Below are 22,916 nucleotides of genomic sequence, written 5' to 3' on the forward strand. Positions count from 1 at the left end.
GAAGCCACTGCAATGAGAAGCCCGCGCACCGCAATGAAGAGTAGCCCCCACTCACCGCAACTAGAGAACACCCGCGTGCAGCAATGAAGACCCAACACAGCCAAAAATAAATAAATAAATTTAAAAAAAAAAGCAGAATGGAAAAATAGCAAATTATTTAGCAGCACACCTACATCCTCTATTTCCAAAGTTCCTTATTCATTTTCTTTAAGCAAGTGTCTGCTAATGAAATGGTTTCGATTTCTGTGGGCGTGTCCATCCTTTCTGATTGTGAAAGCAAGTTGATCAAGAGTCTCTGTGATTACAGATGAAGAGAGCATGCGTCCTCTCCAGGCACACAAGCAGGGCCGGGCCGCTGCACTTACGTCTATAAAGGACGCGTTGATGTAATCCGTGTACTCCTGGCCCCTTTTCATGGAAAGGATGACGCGGTTGAAGTCATCTGCAAAGCAGTGTGTCCCCTGGGTCAGAACCAACCCCATCCTGCCTTGCAAACTTGAACATGCTGCTAGGAGCTTCCGAGACATAAAACTTATGGATAAAATCACTAAAAAAAAGTCAACTCAAAGGAAGGTTTACTTTCTAAAATAGGTTAATTCAAGTGGCCCAGGAAGCTGTGTTTTACCAGGGAAGTTCTAAAGTAATCCACTTATCGTTCTCATTTGTCATAATTGAGGTAATTCCTACCAAAACGTAAGCATTAAAGTAAATTTAAAGAGTAAAAATTTAAAGAGTAAAAAAGAGTAGCCGGCCCGGGACATCACAGCCGCAAAGACCGGACTTTCTCAGCCCACACACTGCCTGCCTGGGCAGGTCCACGTGAGACCCGCTCCTGCCCGCGCTTGAGCCCGGGCGGGGAGGTGGAGGGGACGTCTGGATGAGGCGTCCTCTTCCCCTCAAGGTGGGTGCCCTCCCCTTCCCCCCAGGTTCCTCTGATGCTCCCGCAGGCCCCCAGACCCCGGGCAGCCCAGTGCCCGATGCCACCCTGCCCATGGTTCGCCCGTCCCCAGGCCCCTTCCTGGAAGGTCTCAGCTGAGTTTGGTCCTGCTACACATCCTGGGCCAGGACCCCTGCTCAGTGTACGGGGGGCTTCATGCCTCTGCCCAGGCTCGGGGTAGAACTGGATGACATGCAGAAGCAGGAGGCAGAGTCAGGCCAGAATCTCACCGCTTCCAGGAAGTCCTCCCCTCCTGCCTCCAAGTCCAGGTCACAAGCTGCTCGCCTGACACCTACAGGACTGTCTGGGTCACTCGTGCCTTCCCCACACTTGACAGAGCTCCCAGAGGGCATCCTGCCCTTGACCCCTGGTTTACAGGGGTGGGTGGGCAATGACTTCTTAGCAACTGAAGCCAGAGGGTACCAGCCCGATCACGCCTGCCTCAAGGGCTTCCCCTCCGCGGCCCGGGCTGCCTTACACGGGATGATCTGGATGACCCTGGCCTTCTTCATGTTGGCCGGCAGGTTGCCTGTCCTCATGTTCTCCTTCATGATCCGGACATTTGTCAGCTTCTGCGGCCAAGAGGACACAGCCGTGCAGTGAAAACCCGGACATTCCCGAGAGACCCCTCAGCCTTCTAACAGCTCTACCGTCAACGGCACCTGCTCAATGGAAACAGCTGTCTGCTTCTCCAGACACTTCCTGAGTCTTGGGAAATAAAAGTGTATGCACGACACGCCCACTGCACAGGTGGTTGCTAAGCTCTGAAAGTCCCCAGTACTCTTCCCTCGGAAGTCACGGGCAGGACGGCTCCCCTGCGTTTTCTGGGGTCAATCGGGGGGGAAGCAACTGAAAGCAGCTTCGTGTAAGAGGTGGCCCTTAAGTCGGCACCTACCCGGAACTCCTCCTCCAGCCCGGCCTGGTCGAAGTGGGTGGTGGCGCCGTGCAGCGTCTGCAGGTGCTTCTCCAGGGAGGACACGTCCAGCTCGGTGTCCCCGTAGAGGTAGTACTCCAGTAAGGCTTGGTAGATGAACGTGTACTGCATCTGCGGGGAGACGCAGGTGGGCTCCAAGGGGGCCCTTCTCTTCTCTTTGTGTAAAGGGAAGGGGGTTTGGGGGCAGAGTCAGATTAATGGCCATTTAAAGCGAGCATCCATGGCCTTGGCAGCGTGAGAGCGGGCGTCACTGAGGACGTTCTCCCTGCCGGGCACCACTCTGCGTGCACCATCTTGGGGAGAGGGCACACATCCTGGGGCGTCTGGGTTTGCTGTGCGAAGCGCACACCAGGACGGGCAGCTGGGCCCGAGGAGGGTATTACTCACGTCCGTCTGAACCATCTGAGGCCGCTGATTGCGGATTCTGGACACGAAATCAAAGACGTCCACCTTCTGCTCGGTGTGTATCATGTCCATCATGGCATCGATCACTATGAAGGTGCCCGTCCGGCCCACGCCCGCGCTTGGGGAGAAAGAAAGACGCCAAGTCGTGAGTCACATTTCCCCGAAATGAACGACGGGGCCTCGGAACACGCCTGCAGTCTGGACCGGAGGACACCCCGCCCTCCACAGAGACTTCCACTTCATCCCTGAACGCAAACTTTCCTCGGTTAATAAGGAGCAAATCCACGCGAGGCCACCAGAGGGCACCACAGTCTTAGTGAAAAGACGTCAAATCTCTCCCTCTGCCTGGAAATTGTGTCCTAAGCCTCGGGTGAGTTGTACAGGTAATTTTTCCTCTATTACCAAATGTCATCTTCTCCTTCTCACTTGTGTAACTGGATTTTTAATTGTCATGCTTGATATGGTTTTTCCAGGCTCTTCATAAGAGTGGAGAACCCCAGGCCAGGTCTGCTGGCCCTGGAGCCAAGGTCATGCAAATGGGGGCTCTGTCTGGGATCCCAGCCCTCACCTCCGGGCTGGCTGGGGCCAGCTGGTCCTTAGGGGCTCCACGGAGAGGTCTCCCGCCTCAGGAAGCTGCCCGATTCCATTCCTGCGTTCGGGTTTCCTTCCCACCCAGCGCTGTCCCCGCAGTAGTCTCTGGACATCTTCCCCACCACCACCCCACCTGTCTCATCTAGACGCCCACCAGCCAGTGCAGGCCGTCCATATGTGTCTCCCCAACACCCAGGGCTCAGGGGGCACACAAACGGACTCAGCCAACATCCGCTGGACGAATAAACCCCAATGGCCCAGACTCATATGTGCGGCGTCGACCAGAACTGCACGTGGCGGCCCAGGCATCTGTCGGGTTAGTTGGCCGAACGGGGCTTTCCCCCCTGGCCCCTGCAGCCCCAGTGACCTTTTAAACGAAAAGGCTCACAACTTAATGAATGAAGTCCCCCAGCCTGTTCCTCTTTTTGGGGGGAGGGTGGTACCGCTCTTTCCAGACCATTAGTCTCCAGAATGGTGCTAGGACAGACAGTGAAGCCCCTCGCCCTTGGAAGGACTCCCCGCTCATCACACCGAGGGGAGGGGAAGCGGGCGAGACAGGAGAGGCCCCTTCGGGAGCCTTGGTTCTTCACAAACGCAAAGTAAGAGAAAATCATCAGGTGCAGGACCAGTTAAAGGCGCCCCACCCAACAGGTCAGCGGTAAGGACCAGGAAATAGAGGACTGGAGGCCCAGGTGCACGCGGGGCAGAGGGCAGGGGAGCACCTGGGAGCAGGGAAAGCGACGGTTCCAAGAGGAAAGGCCCCGGGCCCGGCGCTCTTTCCCTCCTGGGCCCTGGATGCTGGTGCAGAGCTCACAGCCTTAGCTAGAGACCCTCCCTGCTGTTTGTACAGGGCCCGCAGGCAGGCAGTGGGTTCTTTTTAAGGGATTAAGGGGGAGACGTTGAGGGTGAGTGTGGGAGAGAGAAGGAAATCGAGAAACCTCCCACCCCCAGGCGATGCACATACTGGAGCCCCAGGAGACCCTGTGTGAAGATGAACGTGGAGGAATGAGGAGGTCTGGTCCGCCCCCCGCCCCGAGACCGGAGGCTGCCAGCCCACGGGAGCCTCTTCCCTGTTCCAGGGGGGACTCTGGCTGGCCTGAACTCCTGGTGGGAACTGCTGTCACCACGTGACCCCCTGCAGGCAGCACCCAGACCACCCAACTGCCTGCAGGGGAACTCAGCTCTGCAGGGAAGCAGACCCCGAGAGAAGGGCTTCCCTTCCATGCACACAAAAACGCGGGGGGCAGAGCACAGAGCAGCAGGGAGGGCCAGGACCTGCACTGGCGGCACGGAAATAAAGCATTACCCCGAGAGACTACTTCTGTGTTCAATGGCAAAGGCTGAGATTCACAGCCACAGGGGAACCAAGGATGGAAACCAAGATGAAGGGCAAATGCACCTGCTGGGGGCACCTGTGGTGAGGGAGAGGGGAGCAGGGGAGGGCCGCATACTGAGTTTTCACACGCACGGTGGATCGAGAGGCATCAGAAGAGAACAGCACTGAACAGCTGCCCGCAGCCGCCCCTGATGCCACAGAGGCTGCTTCTTCATCCCCTGCCCTCCAGAGCACAGCCGGGGGCCTCCTGCAGCTGACGGGAACTGAGCACATAGCTCCCTGCCAGCCGCTGCTCCAGCGAAGGGCCCTTCAAACTCTCCACCCGATGACAAGCTGCCGGCGTCGACCCCACCGATTCGGCTACGCGGGCCCGCATCTCTGCGGGGTTTCTCAGAAATCCCCGTGCAGGAACCCAGGCCTGTGGCCCGGCTGTCCAGGCTTGAGGAAGAAGGGCCCTGCTCACTGGGTGTCACGCTGACTGGACACTGGTTTCCAGCTGTTAAAGACAGGGCCGTTCTGAGCATCACAACCCTGCCAGGGGCCAAAGGCACCTGCACCTAGTGACACAGGTGCTCTGAACCTGCCACACGGGTGTTCGGCAGAAATGGCTTCCAGGGCGTCTGAGAACAGGGGCTGCCGCCTCGAGGGGGCCAAGCGGGGCTCGACCATGTCCCACCCCCTCCAGTGCAGCTGCTGGGAGGAGCGTGCAGGGCCAGGTAACGGGACTCTTACAGGTGTCACCTCACCTGATGTGTAGTTGCTCAGCTCCCAGGTGCAGATCCAGGATTCCATCCCCGGCCAGGACGCCAGGCGCTCCCCCCCGCCCCAGTGACCCCCAAACCTCCCAGCCTAGGCAATGAGGGGCACAGCAGAAGCCCCTGGGCTGGGGCAGAGAAAAGATCTGGCCAGCACCTTCGGGTTCTGACCGTGCATCCACCAAAGAATGAGAAGCATGGCTGGGGAACGTTCTCATCTTTGTGCCTTTGTCTTAAAAAACAACACATGCACACACCAGCCGGCCCCCCAGAAGTCCAAGGCCTTCTCATGACCGTGATTTTCGTGTTCGAAGCCGAACTGCATTTAGTCATGAGCTACAGAGGGGGTGGATTTGAGCCCTGACGCTATGGCTTGGGGAGCTCAGAGCAAATAAGAGCTCAGCGTGAGAACAACCAGAGGACGTCCCGGTATGCAGAGGGAGAGGGGAACATGCTCTGGGAGAAGCAATCACTTCATAACCTGCTCTTCCATCACCTTAGTTGCTGCGGCTGTAACCGCAGCCCCTCCGAGGCTGTCCTCCCCGTCACAGACGCGGAGACCTCTGCTGAGAGAGGTCAGGTGGACCCCCTATAGAAGCGCGGTTTCCAACTCTGTTCCTGGAGGTGACCTGAGGGTCCCCGGGGGGTGAATGGCAGAGTTCCACCCCCACCACCAACCTGGGCCTCTCGGCTCTGTGTGGTCCCAACATCAGGCTTTCTCCCCCGGTGGCACTGAGGAAAGGGCTCCGCCGCCCCGGATGGGGACTATCCCTCCAGCTCTTGCCCTGAGGGATTCTCTGAGCTGCACCCGGTATCTGGGAGGTGCCTTCACATCGCCCCTGCTGCCCCTCTGCCCACCCGGCTCTCCGTCCCCTGGTGATTTTCCCAGGAGGGCCTGAGTCCTCCCCGGAGGGCCCGCCCCGTGGCCCCGCCCCGCACGTACCTGCAGTGGACCACGACGGGCCCGGCGTGCGTGGGGTTGAGTGTCCTCACTTTCTTCAGGAACTTGAGCATCCCGATGGGGGTGAAGGGCACTCCGAAGTCGGGCCAGCTGGTGAAGTGCAGCTGGCAGACGAGCCGAGGGGCTTTGCAGCCGTCGGGGAGCTGCTGCGGGGATGCACGGAGGTGTGAGCAGGTGGGCGGCCCCTGCGCCTCCCCAGCATCACGCTCTGAGAATGCTAGCTTGGGGTCCCCCTCTGCCATCCAGGCGTGGGCAGCCATGGGTACGGGTGCAGGGAGGGGCCCATCAGCGAAGGCTGGACGCCCCAGAGTGAGAGACCCTGATTCTTACTGCCGGCTCTGGACACAGCACCGTGGCAGCAGGGGCAGCAGAGCAGGACCCACGGTCACCTGTCCCAGGACCAGGCCAGGCCAGGCCCCAGACAGCCAGATACATCCCTACAGATGGCCCCAGGGCTCATGGACCCCGCTGGGAAGCAGGGTGGCTGCATCCCAGGGGGCTTAGCTTTTATGCCTGTGTAACTACCAACAGCAGAAGCTTTCACTCTCATAAGCATCTTAATTTTCGGGGAAAAGATGTGGTTGGTCTACCCTCGGGAGACCCCTCCACCCCACGCCTCAAAGCCTCTCTCAGATTTTATTACCCAGAACCCAGGTTTGGTTCTCTGCCCAAAGCCATAAGGTGTACTGGGAAGTTGTGTGTGTGTGTGTGTGTGTGTGTGTGTGTGTGTGTGTGTGTGTGTGTGTGTGTGTGTGTGTGTGTGTGTGTGTGTGTGTTTTGGGGAGGCAAGCAGGCCGACAGTAAGAACGATGAAGCTCATCCTCTTTCCTTTTTTGCTGTGGTTTCTCAGAATCTCAGACTCTTATTTTGTAATCTGACTACACCCCTCACTCTACCTTCGATTCCTGATGACACGACCTTCTGTCTTTTCTGGGTTTTTTTAATCTCTTAAACCTCTACTTCATCTGCCTTGAATACAGGTATCTATTGAAGACTGCCTTAAATCCTTTCTGGGAAGGAAGGATTAGCAGGAAATCAGTGGGAAAACTAATGAGGTGTTTCAGATATAATTTTGAAACTGCTAAAAAAACCTCACCTCACCATTCCAGCGTGTGAAATGACACTGTGTCACTGAGTGGGGACCCCCATGCCCCCCCCCCCCCACTGACTCGACTTCCTCCACCCAGAAAGGTCCCTGGGAGCCAGGAACATCCGGTACTGATTCAAGGCCCACGTGCACCTGTCTGCCATCTGCCCTGCAGACTCACCGCCTGGGCCCACTAACGACCGTCCCACATCCCCGCCCAGCGCTTCCTCCAGCCTCATCCTCCACTCGTGAGAGCCGCGGGCAAAGCGCTTCCTATTATAAACGTAGACGGGTATTTACTCCCTACCCTGCTTCTCCAGAAAAGTCCAGGATGTAACGTGCTTACGGACTGAATGCAGAACTTCCGGATGGTATAATCCACCAGGACCACGCAATCCTCCACACACACCCGGATGCTTCCGTAGGTCCAGCAGCCCTGGTCCGGCCAGTACTGATAGCACTTCTCCTGCGTGGAACAATTGAACAGAAACAATAGGTCTGTGGGGACTTTTGAGCACCTCGTCGCCCCCTCCTTGGCCATGGCCACAAGGCCTCACACACACCAGCTTCCCGTGAAACAGTCCTCAGCTGGGGAAGTGTGTTTCCATCTTATCAATGGGGAAACTGAGGCCACACAGCTGATGAATGGCAGGGCTGAGACCAGGATCGGACCATTTCCAGTTCATGTCTCATTCACTCATCCACTCGCTAACCCCACACGTCGACCGAACCGTCTGGCTGAGTTGCTCCCTGCAGAGCCGGGGACCAGAGCAGAAGTGGCCTCACCTGGGAGGGGCCGCCCTAAGCCCTGGAGGACCACGTGCTCCCCAAACACTACCTGTCGCACTCAGCGGGTCGTTTTTCCTGCCCAGCACTAAGGACGAACTAAATTTGCATCCCACCCATCCTCTGTGGGAGAGTCACGAGCCTGTGGTCAGCTGAACATTCCTAATTTTTCTCCAGCCGGGAGGAGCCCGATGTGGGAATTTGCAGAGCAGGCGCGCGGTCACGGAGAGGCCCTTCCTTTGCCTTCCCTCCCCCCGAACTACCACAGGGCCACAGGAGAGGGTGGGGATGGGGCCTCCGGCCCCTGATCCCAGGTTGTCCTCCTACAAGGAGGACCTGAAGGCATGAGGCCTGCCTAAGGGGGAGACACCGGCTCCACAGCCACGGGAGAGGCCCTGGGGTCAGCAAGCCGTTTACCTTGGAAACTGCCCACAGGCCACAGCTGTCGAGTCACTAATAATCTTATAAAACAAGAGTCAGCTGGCATTCACCAGTGCCCAGAGCTTGTGTGATGACACCCACCAGACAACATCCCCTTCACGGCCCGGGCCAGGGTGACTCGGAAGGGACCCCGAGGAGAAACCAAGCCCTGAAGGTCCTGGTTCGGGACGGTCTTGGCCTCCTAGGGACCCTCCAGAGATTCTCACTTTGACAAACTCTCACTCGGGGATCTGAGGGCTGTTTCTCAGGCCCCCAGAGGGCTCAGTGTGTGCACTGTTTCCACACCCTCGGCCTCCCGTCTACATGGCGGGTGCCGTCCCCTCCCTCCCATCAGATCATGAGATGCCAGAGCAGCTACATTTCGCAACGTCAAGGCAGGATGTTGAAGCCAGGGAGACCACAGCAGAAGTGTAAGCGATGAAGAAAAAGGGAACTCTATTGAGAAATGATTTCATCTGAAACGGTGAAAATCAAGACACAGAAGCAGGCCAGCTCTGAGTCACAGAGACAGAAAAATGCAGTAGGATCTTTCTGTAGAGAAACCTGGAGGGAAAATGTCAAGTAACGTAGCAACAGGATCACTGATGGGGGAGCTGGGGGCGTCTTCTGAGTCCCACCGCTTCTGCACTGGGCTCGTTGTGTCTCATGTTTATAAACGAGCCCCCAGAAGCCTGGTCCCAGGGGACAGCTGGTCCCAGGGGACACGGGGCTCCAGGTCAGCCTCCTCTTCTAGGGCCAGGTCCTGCCGCAGCTGCCCAGAGCGTGGGGACACCTCCCGTGCAGCCACCCTCCACCCCCACCCCCCCAGGGCCGTGCCCCTGCCCGGGAACCCCCTGCTTCCTCCCCTTTCCGGTGAGAGAGGAAGGCCAGGGCAGGATTCACACACAGAAGGCTGGCCCTCCCCAGCCCCGTCCCAGCTCCCTGGAAAACAAAAGAAAACCCCTCTCCTCTCCCCGACCCGAAAGTGTGTGTGGAGCCTCTTCCGGTGCTTTTTTTTTTCATCTTTATTGGAGTATAATTGCTTTACAATGGTGTGTTAGTTTCTGCTTTATAACAAAGTAAATCAGTTATACATATACATGTGTTCCCATATCTCTTCCCTCTTACGTCTCCCCTCCCACCCTCCCTATCCCACCCCTCTAGGTGGTCACAAAGCACCGAGCTGATCTCCCTGTGCTATGCGGCTGCTTCCCACTAGCTATCTACCTTATGTTTGGTAGTGTATATATGTCCATGCCACTCTCTCACTTTGTCACAGCTTACCCTTCCCCCTCCCCATATCCCCAACTTCATTCTCTAATAGGTCTGTGTCTTTATTCCTGTCCTACCCCTAGGTTCTTCATGACATTTTTTTTCTTAAATTCCATATATATGTGTTAGCATACGGTATTTGTCTTTCTCTTTCTGACTTACTTCACTCTGTATGACAGACTCTAGGTCTATCCACCTCATTACAAATAGCTCAATTTCGTTTCTTTTTATGGCTGAGTGATATTCCATTGTATGCACAACCTGCCAAGACTGAATCATGAAGAAATAGAAAATATGAACAGACCAATCACAAGCACTGAAATTGAAACTGATTAAAAATCTTCCAACAAACAAAAGCCCAGGACCAGATGGCTTCACAGGCGAATTCTATCAAACATTTAGAGAAGAGCTAACACCTATCCTTCTCAAACTCTTGCAAAATATAGCAGAGGGAGGAACACTCCCAAACTCAATCTACGAGGCCACCATCACCACGATACCAAAACCAGACAAGGATGTCACAAAGAAAGAAAACTACAGGCCAATATCACTGATGAACATAGATGCAAAAATCCGGTGCTTTTTTGGGCGGAACCAGTTAGTGTTGGTGGCGGCCGCTAGGGCTGCCCCGCCTGCCACCTGGCCTCCCCACCCCTGCCCCAGCTGAGCTCCCCACGGCCTGTCACTTCCATCTCAACCGGCAGCCCCGCCCTCCAGCCCGGGCCCCAGCCAAGCTGCCTGGGCTTCGCTAGGGACAGGCCAGCCAGCCCCAGGCCAGTGCGTGATGATGGAGCGCAGGGCGCGGGGTCGGGGGAATCAGTGCCTCTGGGCCCGTGCCTGGCCGAGTGCCAGGACGCGCAGACCCTGGGAAGAGGCCAGCAGGACAGACGTCTCTCGCCAGGCTGGGTCTTCCTCTTGGCCTGCTCGCGCCCACCCTCGTGCTGGCCCTCACGCTGCAATCTGCGAGAAGAACAGTCTCCCTGCCGCCAACGTCCGTGCCTCCAGCTCCCAATTCTCAATTCTTTCCTTCTGGAGAGCGAGCGAGAGCTCACTTCCTAAAGCACAGGCCCCTGCTTACTGCTGAGAAACCCGCCGAGGGCCTCCACTGCCCACCTGTCTCAGCCCGACGTTCAAGCCCCAAGCCCCGGTTCCCTGGTGCATCTGTAGCCGCTCTGTCCCCCGTGTGGGCGTCCTGGTTCTGGGTCCAGCACATTGCTCCCGGCCTTGCGAACACACCTCCCCGCCCCAGTGCCTCTCTCCAGCTGCATCCGATGCAGTCCCTCCCCGCACCAGCCCAGTCTTTGAGACCCAGCGACACCATCACCCCCTAAATGAGCCCTCCTGCCCCGGTCCTAGCCCAGGACCCACGGGGGGCCGCCCCTCCTCTCCTCCACACCCCCAGAGCCACAATCGTGCTGTGTCCCGTTTATCCCACAGGGGTCTGTTTCCCTTTGGCTAAAGAGTGAGTGACTCCCAGGCATGAGAATGCCCCGGCGTCTCTGCACCCTCAGCCTGGCCTTGCCTTCCGGGTGGCCCATCCCTCCCGCTGTCCCCGTTACTCTCCTTTATATTTTCTGTCACCTCCTGACATAATCTACATTCACGTGCTCTCCGCTTGGCGCCAGCCCCCGTCAGTGGAATAGAAATTGCGTGAGGGGTCTGCCGGGCGGCTGACGACATGCACCCCACCTGGGGCAGCCCTGTCCAGGAGACAGAGGCCAACGCGTACCCGTCCCCGTAGGAAATGAACCAGCTTAACCTAGAGATTTCAAGTTCTTATAATGTACATGCATTACATAATTAGCATAATTAGAAACAGCTAATTAAACACACTGACACGACAAATCAATATTACTTCAATACACCTTGTTTTTTCAAATGCATTTCTCTGGTCTGAGTAATACACGGGAAATCATTTTTTTTATGGTCTGAGGCTCCACACGTTATATGTCCAACATACTAAAGACCTCTATATTAAAATCCATCACTCCCACCGTGGAGTAGCCCACCAGGGATGACCCTCAGCTGAAAGAAGAAACTTCTGCATCATTTTTACATCATAGTCTAAGACAGTGAGATCCTTGGAACACAGAGAATTTATTTCAAAATAAAAAGGCTGTGAGCCACTGGGTGTTTCTTCTCTTCTGCAGTGATAAGCAGCGGGGGGAGCGGGGAGAGAAAGGAAAGGGAAGTGGTAAGCACACCCCCAGCAAAGCAGCTGAGAAGGAAGTGCCCGTGACTCAGAGGCTGGACTCACCTCTTTCCTTTCTTTCAGGTTCGTCAACATGACGATGGTTGCAGACTTCTGCTCCCAGATCATCCTCCAGAAATCATTCACTGTCTCCTGTTTAGGGCCTGTGAGCAGACGATGGTCCCAAAGTCAGACCGAGAGGTCGCTGCGAGCCCCAGGCCTGTGGCCCTGGCCCTCAGGCCCCGGGAACGGCTCCCCCACCCGCCCCGAGGAAGGGGGTGATGGGCCTGCCGGTCCATCTAACACCCTACAGAGTCCCAGAACCGGAGTAGGTGGCAGCCTCTCCACTCTGTCCTACCACTCCCCCCGATGTCCCGCTGGGGCTGGGAAATCCTCAGGAGCTAAGGAAGACCCAGCTGGGTGATGATCTTCCCGGGCCATAAAGGCTATTCAAATGGGAGCTGGGTTTCAAGCTGCCTGTCAAAGTGGTTTGTGGCCACTGGGGTGCTTGTCAAAGCCTCAGAATATGACCCTCCATCCAGAACAGAGTGTGTGTGTGTGTGTGTGTGTGTGTGTGTGTGTGTGTGAGAGAGAGAGAGAGAGAGAGAGAGAGAGAGAGAGAGAGAGAGAGAGAGACTGCAGGCTGAATGACCCGCGCGCCATGTCTAACCCCCCTTCCTCTGAAAACATCTCATCTTCTGGCTGCCCTGACAGCCAGTAACGCTGTCCAGTGAGATGTGGGCTGAAGTCCCTGGGGAGGGGATCTGAACAAAAGACAAAGTGTCCCTGGAAGAAAGTCCTCTGCCCATTGCCCTCTTTCCTGCCTTATTAGGGACACAGTGCCTCGAGGTGCAGAAGGCCATGTTGTGACCCTGAGGATGACACCATGGAGGGCGGAGAGGTATAAAAGAGACCCCTCTCCCCTGAGCTGCCGCCCCGGCCCTGCGCTGCTTCCCCGGATGTCTGCTTATAAGAACGAAAAAGACATTTCTATTGGTGTCAGCTGGTGTTTGTCAGGTTTTCTGACATTTAAAGCTGGGCCTATTCCTGAGGGACGGTGGGCGTACGTGTATCGCCCTATTTTTCAAGGAATGTGCATTTAAGATGTTGATCTACACTGAATTTTGGGACCCACAGCTCTAAAGACCCTTGCTGAGGAGTCAGAACGTCCAGGAAACCTAGTTTTAGCTCCCATGACACCCAACCGCACCAGTACTGGCTCCTGGGGATGCAACCCCTGGGCAGATGGACGAGATGCTGGATTGAAAGTAATCCCCAAACCCGACAACTTGGAAGCCACGTAGAGCTTCGCCAGCTGAGGGAGGTTCAAGGTTTTCTAACGCAAGTATCGACACGCTGAAGTGGCAACCCAGACCACTGGGTGTCTGGGTTTAAATCATGCAGGTGTGGAAACAGCCACGCAATGTGCACATACACATTGCGTGGCTGCATATCTAACATGCCTGTTGTATGACAGACGCCCCCAAACGCTCCATGTCTGTCTGCACTGACCACAGACGGGGGGCATATGCTCTCAGAGGTTCCAACTCTTCTGCTCCTTTGAAACCCTGTTCCTAGGAGGAGTTTCATCACCTCACAGTATAATGCTTCTCAAACTCTACTGAGCAGAATGACCTGGGAACGCTGGCCAAAATGCAAATTCAGGGACAGCAGCAGGTTGGGGGTGGGGCCTGAGCTGCTGCATTTCTGGCCAGCTCGCAGGGGATGGGACACTCCTGGCCAGTGAAGCAGACACAGTGAGTGGCAGTGCTGTGTGAGATTCACGACAGCTTTGAATTCTGTGCTTCGGGAAAGGCTAGACGGACTCTGATCAGCTATGTAAACGGAGCAGCAAACACACGTACAAAAAGCCGACATAAACCCTCAGGACGGTTGGTACCGGATAAAGAAGCAATCGCCTTCCACGCCATTTTACCAAAATCATGTTCAGAAAGTAACTTAACAAAAAGCTTACCTTGAGCTGCTATGAATTTATTCTTCTCTTTATAACCCTAGAAAAATAAAATCACATTTATAATTTTTCAAAATTATCGTTGTGGAAGGATTTTGTTGTTGTTAGGAAAATAACACGTATCCATCGTGAAGAATTTGGAAAACACAGAAAAGTACGAAGAAAACTGGCCAGGAATTCCAGAAATAACATGCTATTTTTGTATATCCCTCTCCAGTATTTTTTCTGTGAATACCTTCCCAGACACACACACAAGCAAAAACACAGACACACACGTGTATATATATATATATATATATATATATATTTAAATTGGTTAATATGTACACATTCTCTTATACTGAATTTTTATGATAATTAAAAATTTCTATTAAATGATCTTTTAAGCTTCAACTAAAATGGATTCTTAATAATCCATTGTGTATGATTTTACCACAATTTATTTAACTGGTCCCCTCTGTTCTGTTTGGTCAGTGATATAAATAATGCTGTAATGGACATCCTCAGGGCTTATCTGCATCTTAAGAACAAATCCCTGACACAGGTGCTAATTCAAAAGGCCCAGCACTTTCATGCTCTGTGCTGTGACCAGTGTGGCCACTGCGCTCAGGAAAGTTGTGACAATTTACATCTGTGGCCCCAGAGAAGAAAGCGTCCAACGGTCATGATTCACACTCAACCCCCAATGGCCCAGGCATGAGTGTCATGCTGGGTGGGGGGCTGGGCGTACTTACATCTATGTATGAAGCATTGATGTAGTCTGAACATGGGGTTCCGTCCACCTGGCTTAAAATTACCCTGGAATGGTCATCTGCAAGAAAACCCAGCACAAAAACCATGACATTAGGACAAGGGAATCACATGCACAGTATTAAACACTACAAAGGACATAACCATGGTGATCACGGGACAGAAGGGACATTCTTCTTAGACATTCCCACGAGATCCTCAGTGCCCTGAGGTCGGGGAAGCACCTGTTGTACCTCAGCACTGAGGACAAGCCAGGCCCCAAACAGGAGCTCAGTACAACCTGTGGGATGATGACAGGTAAGAATTTCAGGGTCCAGGAGTTGGTCTGCTGAACCATCACGTAGACACAGCAGAACGTGCGGGACCCCTACAGCGTGATGGCAATATCCTCTGAACCCCAAACCAGGCCCCAGTACTGACCAGTGCGGGTATCCTCAGGCCCACTTCTGGGATCCAGTCTCCCAGGCTTTCCAGGAGGAGCACAACTCTGCCTCTGGACACACGGACACAAGGCTCTGGGGTTTGGGACTCCAGACCCCAGTCCTCATGTTCAGGTCTGCCCCAGAGCAGAAAGGTAAGCCACACTCACACGGACTGCCTGGGCAGGATGGGCCACTGCCTGGAGGATTCTGGCCTGTGGTACAAGCAGTTTTCCAGTGTGGGAGGGCCGACCAGGGAGGGCTGTGTGGTGTGTGTGTGGTGTACTTGTGGGGTGTATAGTGGTGTGTCTTGTATACAGTGTGTGTAATGTGTGTTGCATTTATGTGAGTGTGGTGTATGTGTGTGTTTGTGGTGTGTATGCTTGTGGTATGTATTTGTGTGTACACACATGTGGAAGAGTTTTCAACCAGGGCCCTATGTGACCTACGTGGGTCCACGTCACTTCTGCCTTCATGGGTCCCTTTCTCCAAAAGAAAAAAATTACACATTTTACTTTACAACTGTATTAGTAGTTGGTATAAAGATGAGTGTGAGGGGCTTCCCTGGTGGCACAGTGGTTAAGAATCCGCCTGCCAATGCAGGGGACACGGGTTCGAGCCCTGGTCCAGGAAGATCCCACATGCCGTGGAGAAACTAAGCCTGTGCACCACAACTACTGAGCCTGCGCTCTAGAGCCCACGAGCCACAACTACTGAGCCTGCGTGCCACAACTACTGAAGCCCGCGCGCCTAGAGACCGTGCTCCACAACAAGAGAAGCCACCGCAATGAGAAGCCCGCACACCGCAACGAAGAGTAGCCCCCGCTCGCCGCAACTAGAGAAAACCCGCGTGCAGCAACAAACACCCAACACAGCCAAAAATAAATAAATACATTTATTAAAAAAAAAAAAAGATGAGTGTGAACCAGGCTGGATTATGTATATATTTTCTTCTGATTCACAAAGAAATTAGATGGTTTTATGGGTCCCTACAGGTGGTGTGGCCCCGGCCCTGGGTCCCCCCGCTGGTGTGTAAGTGGCTGGCCGCTCCCAGGAGTAGAAATATGAAGGATGCCCAGACTCGGCCCGGGGCCCAGGGATCAAGCTGCTTCCGCGTTTATTATGCTGCGCTGGGCACAGCGCACGGTGGGTACTTCGTACGTATTTACTGCATTAATTATTGAATAGTTCCACGTCCTGGCCCCTGCTTTGTCCCCTCCTAGTCACAGGCTGTACGTCTCCCATTTACATGGAAGGAAGCTGGGTTGGCTGCGAGCTGTCTGGACACGGTACCACTGCTGCTAGCGAGCACAGCCAGTGCAGCTCTCAGGGTCAGTCACGGCCCACACAGGGCTGTCAGGGTGCCCGACCTCAAACTCACAGCCCACAAAGGCTCGGCCATGAGACCCTTCTGCTCAGGGGCTGACAGCCCTGAGGCAGAAATAGCTCTAGCTGAACACGTATAAAGCTAGTTGAACATAATTTGGACCAATTTACCCTTTTGAGGACAGCTATAGAAAGCAGGGGGTAAAAAATAGCGTTCTGGCTAGATTTAGCATCTTGCAGTGCTAAGAGCTTCCTGTCTTTTTACTCTAAAAAGTCGCACTACTCTTTCAAAACACTATTTCCTAACATTACCAGGTGCTGGCGGTTTTTTTCCAGAACAGAGGATGCTCTCTTGCTACCGGCCGTGGAGCCCTTGGAACAGGCAGCCTCTCAGCACACCCGGCATCTTGACCTCTGTCCTCAGAGCTCCCTAGAGCCACATCCGGGACTGGGCTCCTGCCCCGGGGCACCTCATAAATCAGATACATTTACAGCCAATCTCTGCTCGGGGAAGAGGGGGAGGGGCAGGGAAGGTGTACCGGACTGAGGGCCTTGGGCCCCCGCGCCTCTCCCTGCCCGTTGACCCTGACCTCAACCTGAGTAAGAGAAGGGTCTCCCGGCCTTGGGGTTGGGGGAGCAGGCCTGGGAGCCCCCTGCACGATATCCCCGTGATCCAGCTGCCCAGGGCATCTCTGGCCAACCGCTCAGTTTAATCAGATACGCTTCTCCTACGTCTGGCTGATGCCAAACGCCAGATGCCACCCAGCTGGCCATCTCCAGGGCCCACCCCGAGTATCTCCAGGCCACTGCTCCATAAACACATCCTCCCACCAACATGAAACACTCACATCTGGCAGAGGTCCCGTGGGCCCCTGGGGATGGCCAGCACCCTCAATTACCTCTGACGCGGCACTCCTGGGCCAGGAGGGGCTGAGGCAGGACCCACATTTTCATACCTGCAGGAAAGGCCAACTCACTTCCACAGTACGAGCTGGAGGACACAGCTTAGAGACGCTGTGTCGGACCAGGTCCTGCTGGTCCCCGTTGGTGATCCTCTGGGGAGGCGCCCACTCCCCCAGCCATCACATCTGGGAGCAGTGGTGGGTGCAGGTAATTCCTACACCTGGCTGCTAATTCCGCCCGGTTGAGCTCCCACCAAGACTACTCTTAATCAGCAATGTAATCGTTAGCTTTAAAAGATACAGTGTTCAGTGAGTGATAAGGACAGGAACGCAGGTGAGGAATCTGGGAAAGGGCTTGGCGCTGAGTGGGTCCTCCACGTGTACGTTCTGCAGTCAACGCACCAAGTAATTAATTAAGCTAGTTAATTCAACTAATACGGGATGCTAACTTCCAAATATCCCGATCTTTATTCGACCAACAACATTCCAAAGATTCCCAACCTCCTGCCTGGTTTTCCTTTCCCTTGAGCTATTCAAGCCAAGAAACTTGCCTCCGATAAGCCTCACCCAATCTAACAGCAAGTCCTCTCAACGTGATCATTGCAGTGTGTGCAGAACCCGACCCTGGTCCAAGCCACCCTCTCAGCTCGGCTGTGTGACCACAGTGGCCTCCTGACCCGTCTCCCTGGTGCTCCCTTGGCTGCCTCTACAAATATGTGTGGGATGGCAGACTACTTAGTTAATTTCTCTGGTTTTTAGCTGACCCAGGCTCATGCTGGGCTCTGCAGAAAACACCCACAAAAAACCAAAAAAACCCCAAACAAAACCACAAATAAATCCTATGCACGTAAGATGGGAAAGAATTGTTTCTATCAAGGGCCAATAATCCAGACACCACACAGACGACGCGGACCACAGCATCTCCTACCTACAGAGCCACTGGACTCAATTCTAACCCTAAAAATGCAACCAGGAGCCGCCATGCCGAGGGCCAGCACAGACCAGCTGGCTCCACCCCACGGAAGCACCGCCTCAGAAGGGAGGTGTTCCCTGGGACGCCAGGAGGCCTTGGTTTGGGGTTCAAACGTGAACTCCCTGGAGTTTTTTGAGGCTGCCCTTCTGTTAGCCCGATGGCAAAGCCAACAGGAGGGTCCAGGACGGAGGAAGGACGTCACACACCTCCCGGGCCAGCTTCCACAAAGGCAGCTTGGAACTCTGGGGGTCTGTCTTGGCACCGAGGCCAAGGCGCAGCCCATCCAGCAACGCCCCTGGACAGATGTGTCTGCTCCCCGGCCCCCCACCCCCTGGAGGCCGCCCTCCCAAGCCCATGGCCACCTTTAGCTGTGGTAAAGATCCAGTTACTTCTAAGCCTTCCCACCAAGCTGCCAATGTCAGACAGCTCTCCTATTCTGCCACTTCTGTCCTCGGTACAGAAGCCTTGTTGCTGGTGGCAGAAGCACTGCGTCCAAGACGGGAGATGCCCAGGGCCACCAGCTGCCCGAGACCCAGGCACAATTTGGGTCCATAGGAGGAGCCCTGCCGGCCGGTGCGGGGGGCACCCCTCTTGGGCAAATAGACCAGGCAGCGCAGGTCTCAACAGCGAGCACAGGCTTGGCAGCCAGACCCAGAGCAACACAGGCTACCCAAGTCCTGGGCGGGAGACAGACACCTAGACTCCCAGCTGCAAAGGCTGAGCCACTACACTGACCCAGGCCCTGACCTCCAAGCCCCCACGCATCTGCTGTCAGGACCGGCAGGGTCACCAGTAGCTGCAAGGCAAGGCTGAGTTTAGTCAAAACGCCACCCATCGCGCAAAAAAAGTAAACGCTTACTGGGAAGGATGTTGGGGTATCTGTTCTTCTCTCTGTTTTCTTCCTTATTGGCCAGCTCAAAAGTTCCTGGTACGTGTCCGGACGGCAGTGACTAGAAGAAGCACAGGGTCAGCAATAAACGTGGGGAACCCAACACCGTGTTTACGTCACCTCCCGACTGAGCGCAGGAATCCGGAAATCTGGTCTCTGAGCACCTCCAGTGCTGGGTCCATCTCTCTGCTCCTGCCCGTGGAAGTTTCTGCCTCAGGCGCTGGGCCGGCACTGGGCAGAGATGTGATGGAGACACAGGCCCGCCTCCCCTTGGGCCCGCTGTCTAGTGGGGCCAGTGGAGGTGCAGATAACCTGATGACCCATAGCTGGACCCCGGAGTGCATTAAGGCAGGGGCTGGCCCGTGCACTGCCACCAAAGCCCCAGGACTCACAGTCCTGGTCCAGAGCAGGCCCTGCACAAGTACGTAGGAACTGGCCACGGCAGAGCTCTGATCCGGGAGCAAGGACCCAGATGCTGGGCTGAAGGACGAGTAGAGTGATGGCGAAGGACCGTCCTCGAGCCCTCACCTGCTGAGGACTTGGTGTGCTCTGAGGACAGGCACAGCTGTGGGGCTCCTTGAAAATGCAGCTCTCAGGCCACCCCAGGCCCGCACAGCAGCTGCCCACTTCCCCAGGGGACCTGCACGCACCGCCCTAACCCTCCCTTTGTCTTAGAAGAGGAAAATGAGTATAGGGGCTCAGCTAGGCCCCTAAAGCTGACGTGTGGCACAGCAGGTGTCAGCCCAGCATCCTGACTTCTAGTTCTTGCCATGACTCAGAGGCCCTTGGCTCTTGTTAGCACCAACTGTCTTCCTGTTTGCTCGCTGCTGGGGGGGCTCCATGCTCAGGGGGGCTCCTCGAAGTGCACAGTGAGAGAGAGCCTTCTGAACCCCCAAATCACATCCTTCAACATTCAGCCTGACCGTCAGAGGAACCAGGGGTCACTGGTGTTAAAATCTATCGAGTGTTTACGACGTGCCAGGCACTGAGGGAGGAGCTGGGTCACCTGCCTTCACAACTTACCTATTATCAGGTGACACCAGGATCACTCCCGTTTTGCAGATGAGGAAAGAGAACCCCAGGGTGGCTGCAGAATTGTCCAGAGTCACGTGCCTGGCACGTAGCAGGCAGTGGGAGGGCACGTGCAGCTGGCACCTGGGCCACGAGAAGGGCACTCGCTTCCTTAAGTGTAGGGACAAGCGAGGGCTTCCCTGCGTCCGGCTGTAGGTGCCCAGGAGACTGAGGCATAGCCTGGGATTGAAGCCAAGGCCCTGAGTCGGGTGTGCAGCCCATGGGGGCCCAGAGCCCCCTTGTCCCGGGTCGGGGGTTTCTCCATCACAGACCCAGCCCCGGCCAGCCCATGGCCTCTTTCCCCATCACACCCAGTGGCCACAGGCAGAGGCTCTGCCAGGGCCAGTGTGGAGGTCTGCCCGGCGGGCACCTGGGCAAGGCTGGTGGGCAGTTCTCCTCCAGACCAGCACCTCCTCCGCCGGGAGCTCTTCATCGAGCTGTCTTAACACTGAGTTTCTTGACCAAACCTCAACGTGAAATTTGTAGCAACATTCTAGAGCCTTCTCTTTTTCACCCCAAAGCTTTTCTGACCCCAGCACTGAAAACAAAAATGAGGCCTGAGACCATCGCGGGGGATTCATGACGTTGTGCGTTTGTCAAAACCCACAGAACGTGCAGCGCTGGACCCCTAACCCGGACTTTAGTTTGTAACAACGAGTCAATGTTGGCTCATCAGTTGTGACAAGTGTAACACACTCAGACAAGATGTTAATCATTGGGGAAACCGTGCAGGGAAAGATGGGGGATATGGGAACTTGGTACTTTCTGCACAATTTTTCTGTAAACCGAAATCTGCTCTAAAAAATACTCTATTTAAATTAATAAATTAACAGAACAAAACAAAATCAAGAAGCCTCCCTCTTCCTCTGAAAGTGAGGAAGGTGAAGGAGTGGCTGGAGGGGTCTGAGTGGTAAGGATGGACCCGGCTCTGCCACCCCCAGCCGTGTGGCCCCGGCAGCGACCGGAGAGCAGAACACGGAGATGGGGTGATGATCCTGACTCTGTGGGCGGCAGCACAGGAGTTCACAGTGGAGGCAAAGCACCCTGCTCCCCGAACTTCTACCCCATTTCCAAGCACACAGAATGACCACCCACACAGAGCAGGCCAGCACTTCCTCCTGCCGTCAGTCATGTCTGAGCTGCTCCAAAGGCACAGGGCTCATAAGAGAGCTCTGGGGCGGGCCGGGTGTGGCCTGCCATAGCTGGGTAACCCCTGCAGCGCCCCGAGTGAGCCGTGCAGCTAGCAGTTGGCTGATAGAAGCAAATCTGGGGCAGGCGCCCAGGCAGCCCGTCTCCAGCATCCATGCCTTGATCACCCCACTGAACGGATCCCAGTGCCAGGCCCCCATTTACTTCGTCAAGTTCACGGCAGCTTCCACTGGCCATACACACAAGTCCCAACTCATTCGGATCGACGACTTTGAGGTTCATCCATCTCCCTGCACAGTTCCTGGGAGAGGAGCTCAGGACAGAGGGTGAGTAAAGAAGAGGACGGGCGTCGAGGGCCCAGCTCGAGCGTGTCCACCAGTGGAGGCAAGAGCGGGCTGGTCACGGCAGCTGTGATGCTCTCATTAGAGCCTGCCCTTCACTTGAGAGAGGAGCAAACTGGGGTCCAGAGGGGGACGTGCAGCTGCCCTGGGTCCCCTGGAGCCAGGACCAGGCTCCATGCTGCTGGACTCGACCCCTCGACCCTCTCTCCCGGCCCTTCCCTGAGTGGAGGCCGTGGGCAGGAGGGCAGCTGGGAAGGTTGCTCGGTGGCAGGGGTGGGGAGAGCAGAGCAAGGCACTTGCTTTGGTTGGTACCCCAAAACCCAGGAATCAAGAAAAATCCCATTCAAATGCAACATCTAAAAAAATCTAAACGCAAGGGCTTCCCTGGTGGCGCAGTGGTTGAGAGTCCGCCTGCCGATGCAGGGGACGCGGGTTCGTGCCCCGGTCCGGGAGGATCCCACATGCCGAGGAGCGGCTGGGCCTGTGAGCTGTGGCCGCCGAGCCTGCGCGTCCGGAGCCTGTGCTCCACAACGGGAGAGGCCACAGCAGTGAGAGGCCCGCGTACCGCAAAAAAAAAATAATAAAAAAGAAATAAAAAATCTAAACGCAAAAAAAAAAAAAAAATCCATGATAACCAAAATATCAAACTTTTAAATACCGTCAGGACCAGCAACAGCGTGGTGATAAGCCATGTCGGAGCCTGGGGCAACAGGAAACACCAGAGAGACCCCGGCTTTATTTACAGTTGTGCTGTTTTGTTCATCATGGATTGCTTGCATTAATTTTGATGATTTTTAAAAGCTGCATGAAAACAGAATTTATCCAGATGGCAGAGTGTTTTGGTGCCCCCTTAAATTTTGCACCTGGGACAAGTGCCTCACCTGCCCGACCCTCTTCCCGGGCCCTCGCTTTGGAGATGGTGGTACAGCCAGCGAGTTCTGACTCAGCCCTCCCTCGGCAAGGGCAGTCACCAGCCTCCCCGTGGAGAAATACAAGTACAAGAGGAAACAGGGCAAGAATGGACGTGGGGGAAATGGTCCTGTAGCTGCCAACTTGGATAGTCATTTGGAAAATGGAGAATTAACTTCTCTTGTCAGGCTGAGAGACTGCAAAACAATACTGCTTGGAGCTGTCTTTCACTATGACCTAATAGCTCAGAAAAGGGGATACATTTGGAAACAATTAAAAGGAAGCAAGATAAAGGCAGGTGAGGCTTGTGTCAAAAAATAAACAAAAGCACGGGTCTAAATGCGCCTGCGCCATCACCCTGCCGTGCCCGCGTGGGCTGCTTCTGGATAAAAAGTCACTTGTCTGCAGCAGGAGTCATGCTGTCTTTAGATGTCACAATTGTACAACTCTTTGCTGTTTACCAAGTCAGAGCCTCATATTTGACCTGTGAGGTCATCAAGGCATCCTCCCACCCCTGCCCCTTCACAGATGACGGAAGCT

General features: G+C 55.1%; 1 protein-coding gene across 2 annotated transcripts in view; it reads right to left on the minus strand.

Moving 5' to 3' along the window:
- The window catches only part of PTPRE (protein tyrosine phosphatase receptor type E), a 165,163-nt gene that overhangs the window by 9,527 nt on the left and 132,720 nt on the right, over positions 1 to 22,916 (minus strand). For both annotated transcript variants that reach the window (XM_079899727.1, XM_079899726.1), the window contains 10 exons: positions 18,877 to 18,967; positions 14,382 to 14,458; positions 13,651 to 13,687; positions 11,742 to 11,839; positions 7,353 to 7,472; positions 5,902 to 6,065; positions 2,259 to 2,394; positions 1,833 to 1,982; positions 1,416 to 1,509; positions 366 to 442 (listed from right to left, as the gene is read on the minus strand). In XM_079899727.1, coding sequence (XP_079755853.1) covers positions 366 to 442; positions 1,416 to 1,509; positions 1,833 to 1,982; positions 2,259 to 2,394; positions 5,902 to 6,065; positions 7,353 to 7,472; positions 11,742 to 11,839; positions 13,651 to 13,687; positions 14,382 to 14,458; positions 18,877 to 18,967 — 1,044 coding nt within the window. The remainder of the gene's footprint in view (positions 1 to 365; positions 443 to 1,415; positions 1,510 to 1,832; positions 1,983 to 2,258; positions 2,395 to 5,901; positions 6,066 to 7,352; positions 7,473 to 11,741; positions 11,840 to 13,650; positions 13,688 to 14,381; positions 14,459 to 18,876; positions 18,968 to 22,916) is intronic.

The sequence above is a fragment of the Stenella coeruleoalba genome, assembly GCF_951394435.1.
Source record: "Stenella coeruleoalba genome assembly, chromosome: 16".
NCBI classification, from domain to species: Eukaryota; Metazoa; Chordata; class Mammalia; order Artiodactyla; family Delphinidae; genus Stenella; species Stenella coeruleoalba.